At 56.3% G+C, this 7,346-nt stretch overlaps 1 protein-coding gene across 3 annotated transcripts in view; it reads right to left on the reverse strand.

The window, feature by feature from the left end:
• The window catches only part of LOC139233027 (uncharacterized), a 30,912-nt gene that overhangs the window by 4,554 nt on the left and 19,012 nt on the right, over positions 1-7,346 (reverse strand). For all 3 annotated transcript variants that reach the window (XM_070863540.1, XM_070863542.1, XM_070863541.1), the window contains 2 exons: positions 4,647-4,719; positions 4,314-4,479 (listed from right to left, as the gene is read on the reverse strand). In XM_070863540.1, the coding sequence (XP_070719641.1) occupies positions 4,314-4,479; positions 4,647-4,719 (239 nt within the window). The remainder of the gene's footprint in view (positions 1-4,313; positions 4,480-4,646; positions 4,720-7,346) is intronic.

Consider the following 7,346-nt stretch of genomic DNA (forward strand, 5'->3'; position numbering starts at 1 on the left):
AGATCAGCCATGATCGTATTGAATGGTGGAGCAGGCTCGAGGGGCCGAATGGCCGACTCCTGCTCCTATTTCTGATGTTCTTAAGGGCTTCAAATCCAGCCAAGACTGTCTGCTGGGTGTATGAGGAAAGAAAAACTACATTTCTACAATTGCCTTACACAACCTCAGGGCGTCCGAAAAGCTTCACAGCCAATGAAGTACTTTCGGAGTGTAGTCACTGTTGTAATGTGGTAAACACGGCAGCCAATTTGCGCACAGCAAGCTCCCACACACAGCGATGTGATAATGACCCGGATCATCTGTTTTTTTTATGTTGATTGAGGGATAAATATTGGCCCCAGGACACCAGGGAGAACTCCCCTGCTCTTCCCACATTACAACAGTGACTACACTCCAAAAATAGTCCACTGGCTGTAAAGCGATTTGGGACGTCCGGTGGTAGTGAAAGACACTATATAAATATAAGTCTTTCTTTCTTTGATATTGTGCCATGGGATCTTTTACATCCACCTGAGGGGGCAGACGGGGCCTCGGTTTAATATTCTCATCCGAAAGACGGCCCCTCCGACAGTGCGGCACTCCCTCAGTACTGCCCCTCCGACAGTGTGGGGCTCCCTCAGTACTGTCCCTCCGACAGTGCGGGGTTCCCTCAGTACTGTCCCTCCGACAGTGCGGCGCTCCCTCAGTACTGACCCTCCGACAGTGCGGGGTTCCCTCAGTACTGCCCCTCCGACAGTGCGGCGCTCCCTCAGTACTGACCCTCCGACAGTGCGGCGCTCCCTCAGTACTGCCCTCCGACAGTGCGGCTCTCCCTCAGTACTGCCCCTCCGACAGTGCGGCGCTCCCTCAGTACTGCCCCTCCGAAAGTGCGGCGCTCCCTCAGTACTGCCCCTCCGAAAGTGCGGCGCTCCCTCAGTACTGCCCCTCCGACAGTGCGGCGCTCCCTCAGACTCCAAGGCGAGATGTGGCCCACAAACCCACGGCTGACACCTTAGTTTAATGAGTTGGGACGGTTCCAGTCGCCTTGGTGGTCGTGGGGATAGATCACCAACCTGGCACTGACTGGATACGGAATGGGTGCTAATGTAAGTAATGTTACACCGGTGCAGTCATCGAGGGCGGGGCTGAGGAACGTTATTGCAGCAGTGTAGAGGGAGCTTTACCCTGTATCTAACCCCCTGTACCTGCCCTGGGAGTGTTTGATGGGACAGTGTAGAGGGAGCTTTACCCTGTATCTAACCCCCTGTACCTGCCCTGGGAGTGTTTGATGGGACAGTGTAGAGGGAGCTTTACCCTGTATCTAACCCCCTGTACCTGCCCTGGGAGTGTTTGATGGGACAGTGTAGAGGGAGCTTTACCCTGTATCTAACCCCCTGTACCTGCCCTGGGAGTGTTTGATGGGGCAGTGTAGAGGGAGCTTTACTCTGTATCTAACCCCCTGTACCTGCCCTGGTAGTGTTTGATGGGACAGTGTAGAGGGAGCTTTACTCTGTATCTAACCCCGTGCTGTACCTGCCCTGCGAGTGTTTGATGGGACAGTGTAGAGGGAGCTTTACTCTGTATCTAACCCCCTGTACCTGCCCTGGGAGTGTTTGATGGGACAGTGTAGAGGGAGCTTTACCCTGTATCTAACCCCCTGTACCTGCCCTGGGAGTGTTTGATGGGACAGTGTAGAGGGAGCTTTACTCTGTATCTAACCCCCTGTACCTGCCCTGGGAGTGTTTGATGGGACAGTGTAGAGGGAGCTTTACTCTGTATCTAACCCCTTGTACCTGCCCTGGGAGTGTTTGATGGGACAGTGTAGAGGGAGCTTTACTCTGTATCTAACCCCCTGTACCTGCCCTGGGAGTGTTTGATGGGACAGTGTAGAGGAAGCTTTACTCTGTATCTAACCCCCTGTACCTGCCCTGGGAGTGTTTGATGGGACAGTGTAGAGGGAGCTTTACCCTGTATCTAACCCCCTGTACCTGCCCTGGGAGTGTTTGATGGGACAGTGTAGAGGGAGCTTTACTCAGTATCTAACCCCCTGTACCTGCCCTGGGAGTGTTTGATGGGACAGTGTAGAGGGAGCTTTACCCTGTATCTAACCCCCTGTACCTGCCCTGGGAGTGTTTGATGGGACAGTGTAGAGGGAGCTTTACTCTGTATCTAACCCCCTGTACCTGCCCTGGGAGTGTTTGATGGGACAGTGTAGAGGAAGCTTTACTCTGTATCTAACCCCCTGTACCTGCCCTGGGAGTGTTTGATGGGACAGTGGAGAGGGAGCTTTACTCTGTATCTAACCCCGTGCTGTACCTGCCCTGGGAGTGTTTGATGGGACAGTGGAGAGGGAGCTTTACTCTGTATCTAACCCCCTGTACCTGCCCTGGGAGTGTTTGATGGGACAGTGTAGAGGGAGCTTTACTCTGTATCTAACCCCCTGTACCTGCCCTGGGAGTGTTTGATGGAACAGTGTAGAGGGAGCTTTACTCAGTATCTAACCCCGTGCTGTACCTGCCCTGGGAGTGTTTGATGGGACAGTGTAGAGGGAACTTTACTCTGTATCTAACTCCCTGTACCTGCCCTGGGAGTGTTTGATGGGACAGTGTAGAGGGAGCTTTACTCTGTATCTAACCCCCTGTACCTGCCCTGGGAGTGTTTGATGGGACAGTGTAGAGGGAGCTTTACTCTGTATCTAACCCCCTGTACCTGCCCTGGGAGTGTTTGATGGGACAGTGTAGAGGGAGCTTTACTCTGTATCTAACCCCCTGTACCTGCCCTGGGAGTGTTTGATGGGACAGTGTAGAGGGAGCTTTACTCTATGTCTAACCCCCTGTACCTGCCCTGGGAGTGTTTGATGGGACAGTGTAGAGGGAGCTTTACTCTGTATCTAACCCCCTGTACCTGCCCTGGGAGTGTTTGATGGGACAGTGTAGAGGAAGCTTTACTCTGTATCTAACCCCCTGTACCTGCCCTGGGAGTGTTTGATGGGACAGTGTAGAGGGAGCTTTACTCTGTATCTAACCCGTGCTGTACCTGCCCTGGGAGTGTTTGATGGAACAGTGTAGAGGGAGCTTTACTCAGTATCTAACCCTGTGCTGTACCTGCCCTGGGAGTGTTTGATGGGACAGTGTAGAGGGAACTTTACTCTGTATCTAACTCCCTGTACCTGCCCTGGGAGTGTTTGATGGGACAGTGTAGAGGGAGCTTTACTCTGTATCTAACCCCCTGTAACTGCCCTGGGAGTGTTTGATGGGACAGTGTAGAGGGAGCTTTACTCTGTATCTAACCCCCTGTACCTGCCCTGGGAGTGTTTGATGGGACAGTGTAGAGGGAGCTTTACTCTGTATCTAACCCCCTGTACCTGCCCTGGGAGTGTTTGATGGGACAGTGTAGAGGGAGCTTTACTCTATATTTAACCCCCTGTACCTGCCCTGGGAGTGTTTGATGGGACAGTGTAGAGGGAGCTTTACTCTGTATCTAACCCCCTGTACCTGCCCTGGGAGTGTTTGATGGGACAGTGTAGAGGGAGCTTTACTCTGTATCTAACCCCCTGTACCTGCCCTGGGAGTGTTTGATGGGACAGTGTAGAGGGAGCTTTACTCTGTATCTAACCCCCTGTACCTGCCCTGGGAGTGTTTGATGGGACAGTGTAAAGGGAGCTTTACTCTGTATCTAACCCCCTGTACCTGCCCTGGTAGTGTTTGATGGGGACAATGTAGAGGGAGCTTTACTCTGTATCTAACCCCGTGCTGTACCTGCCCTGGGAGTGTTTGATGGGGACAGTGTAGAGGGAGCTTTACTCTGTATCTAACCCCGTGCTGTACCTGCCCTGGGAGTGTTTGATGGGACAGTGTAGAGGGAGCTTTACTCTGTATCTAACCCCGTGCTGTACCTGCCCTGGGAGTGTTTGATGGGGACAGTGTAGAGGGAGCTTTACTCTGTATCTAACCCCCTGTACCTGCCCTGGGAGTGTTTGATGGGACAGTGTAGAGGGAGCTTTACTCTGTATCTAACCACCTGTACCTGCCCTGGGAGTGTTTGATGGGACAGTGTCGAGGGAGCTTTACTCTGTATCTAACCCCCTGTACCTGCCCTGGGAGTGTTTGATGGGGACAGTATAGAGGGAGCTTTACTCTGTATCTAACCCCGTGCTGTACCTGCCCTGGGAGTGTTTGATGGGGACAGTGTAGAGGGAGCTTTACTCTGTATCTAACCCCCTGTACCTGCCCTGGGAGGGTTTGACGGGATTGTGACGTACCGGATTAACGTGATTGAACCGGGGTGCAGTCGTGTGTTGGGCTCAGCCCTGTTGCACTCGATCGAACACCTACCGCTCTGATGCCACTCCAGCGTGGAGTTGAGCTTTAGAGGACTGTCCTTGGCTGCCCAGTCCTCGCTGGTCGCTTTAATGAGACGCTTGTGATTGGATCGCACCCACACGTACGGGCTCTGGTACTTGGCGTAACCGGCCAACAGGAAGAGGGTGCAGTTGAGCTCCTGTGACAGACGGCGACACGTTAGGCAGGCTGGTGTCACATTGCCGAGCACCGCCGTTAGTGTTAATGGCCACGCAGCGGGCGAAATAACCGCGCGCGGTGCTCGGTCAGCGGAGCGACACTCCCCTGAAACCGCTCGTGCTCGCAGCCGAGGAGCAGGTTACTTACCGGCAGGGCGACCTCCCGATCGCACGGTGACGCCGGGGCTAGAGCCACCACCTGGGGTCCACAGCCGCTCGTCCTGGGGGTGAAAGGGAACGGAACGGTTATAAGGGAGGGAAAAGAAAGGAGGGAGGGAAGGTGTGAAGGAAGGAAGGAGGGAGGGAGGGGGTGAAGGAGGGAGGGAGGGAGTGAAGGAGGGAGGGAAGGAGAGAGGGAAGGAGGGAATAAAGGAAGGAGGGAGGGAAGGTGTGAAGGAAGGAGGGAGGGAGGGAGGGGGTGAAGGAAGGAGGGAGGGAGGGAGTGAAGGAGGGAGGGAGGGAGTGAAGGAGGGAATAAAGGAAGGAGGGAGGGAAGGTGTGAAGGAAGGAGGGAGGGAGGGAGGGGGTGAAGGAAGGAGGGAGGGAGTGAAGGAGGAAGGGAAGGAGAGAGGGAAGGAGGGAATAAAGGAAGGAGGGAGGGAAGGTGTGAAGGAAGGAGGGAGGGAGGGAGGGGGTGAAGGAAGGAGGGAGGGAGTGAAGGAGGAAGGGAAGGAGAGAGGGAAGGAGGGAATAAAGGAAGGAGGGAGGGAAGGTGTGAAGGAAGGAAGGAGGGAGGGAGGGGGTGAAGGAGGGAGGGAGGGAGTGAAGGAGGGAAGGAAGGAGGGAGGGAGGGAGGGGGTGAAGGAAGGAGGGAGGGAGTGAAGGAGGGAGGGAGGGAGTGAAGGAAGGAAGGAGGGCAGGAAGGAGGGAATAAAGGAAGGAGGGAGGGAAGGTGTGAAGGAATGAAAGAGGGAGGGATGGAGGGAGGGAATAAAGGAGGGAATGAAGGAGGGAGGGAAGGAAGGAGGGAAGGAGAGAAGGAAGGACTAATGATCCGGGGACGAGTTCCCCTCCCACCAGCCGGGGAATTTAAATTCAGTTGATTACATTTATTTTAAATCTGGAATAAAAAGCCAGTATCAGCGATGGTGACCATGAAACTATCTGATTGTCGTAAAAACCCATCGGGTTCACTAATGCCCCTTTAGGGAAGGAAATCTGCCACCCTTACCCGGTCTGGCCTATAGGTGACTCCAGACCCACAGCAATGTGGTTGACCATTAACTGACCCCCTGGAATGGCCCAGCGAGCCTCAGTACCAAACCGCTCCGACAAAGTCAGCGCCGTGGGAACACCTTCACCACACGGACTGCAGCGGTTCAAGGCGGCTCACCACCACCTTCTCAAGGGGCAATTAGGGATGGGCAATAAATGCCGGCCTTGGCCAGCGACGCCCACATCCTGTGAATGAATGAATGAATAAATAAATAAATTATATTTCCCAGTCGGGATGGTGTGTGACTGGGAGGGGAACGTGGAGGTGGGGGTGTTCCCATGGGCCTGCTGCCCTTGTCCTTCTAGGGGGTAGAGGTCGTGGGTTTGGGAGGTGCTGCCGAAGAAGCCTTGGCGAGTTGCTGCAGTGCATCTTGTAGATGGTGCACACTGCAGCCAGGGGGCGCCGGTGGTGGAGGGAGTGAATGTTGAAGGTGGTGGAGGGAGTGAGTGTTGAAGGTGGTGGAGGGAGTGAGTGTTGAAGGTGGTGGAGGGAGTGAGTGTTGAAGGTGGTGGAGGGAGTGAGTGTTGAAGGTGGTGGAGGGAGTGAGTGTTGAAGGTGGGGGAGGGAGTGAGTGTTGAAGGTGGTGGAGGGAGTGAGTGTTGAAGGTGGTGGAGGGAGTGAGTGTTGGAGGTGGTGGAGGGAGTGAGTGTTGGAGGTGGTGGGAGGAGTGAGTGTTGAAGGTGGTGGGTAGCGTATCGATCAACATCTGGAAAGGGGAAAGTTTAAGGTTTTGGGTCAATTCCAACGTCCGAGCTGCCATCCAACACACGCACCGTGCTTTCTCTGTCTCCCAGGTGCTGAAGGGCACTTGGCAAATGTTGCCGCTGGTCTCGAGCTGGCTGGTGAGTGTGCCCATGTTTGCCGGTGAATTTTACCACCAATGTGAGGGGTGGGGGGTGGGGGAGTGGGAGAGAGGGAGTGGGGGGGGAGAGGAAGTGGGGGGGAGGGAGAGAGGGAGTGGGGGGAGAGAGGGAGTGGGGGGGGAGAGGGAGTGGGGGGGAGAGGGATTGGGGGGGGGGAGAGGGAGTGGGGGGGGGAGAGGGAGTGGGGGGGAGGGGAGAGGGAGTGGGGGGGGAGAGGGAGTGGGGGGGGAGAGGGAGTGGGGGGGAGGGAGAGAGGGAGTGGGGGGGAGAGAGGGGAGTGGGGGGGGAGAGAGGGAGTGGGGGGGAGGAGAGAGGGAGTGGGGGGGGAGAGAGGGAGTGGGGGGGGAGAGAGGGAGTGGGGGGGGAGAGAGGGAGTGGGGGGGGAAGAGAGGGAGTGGGGGGAAGAGAGGGAGTGGGGGGGAGAGAGGGAGTGGGGGGAGAGAGGGAGTGGGGGGGAGAGAGGGAGTGGGGGAGAGAGGGAGTGGGGGGGAAGAGGGAGGGAGAGAGGGGGGAGAGAGGGAGGGGGAGAGTGAGTGGGGGGGAAGAGAGGGAGTGGGGGGGGAGGAGAGGGAGTGGGGGGGAGGGAGAGAGGGAGTGGCGGGGGGAGAGGAGAGAGGAGTAGGGGGAGAGAGAGGGAGTGGGGGGAGAGAGAGGGAGTGGGGGGAGAGGGAGTGAGTGGGGGAGGGTAATGGGGGGAGGGAGTGGGTACGGGGAGGGAGTGGAGGGAGGGAGTGGGGGAGGGAGTGGGGGGGGGAAGAGAGGGAGTGGG

The sequence above is a fragment of the Pristiophorus japonicus genome, chromosome 20, assembly GCF_044704955.1.
Source record: "Pristiophorus japonicus isolate sPriJap1 chromosome 20, sPriJap1.hap1, whole genome shotgun sequence".
In the NCBI taxonomy this organism is placed as follows: domain Eukaryota; kingdom Metazoa; phylum Chordata; class Chondrichthyes; family Pristiophoridae; genus Pristiophorus; species Pristiophorus japonicus.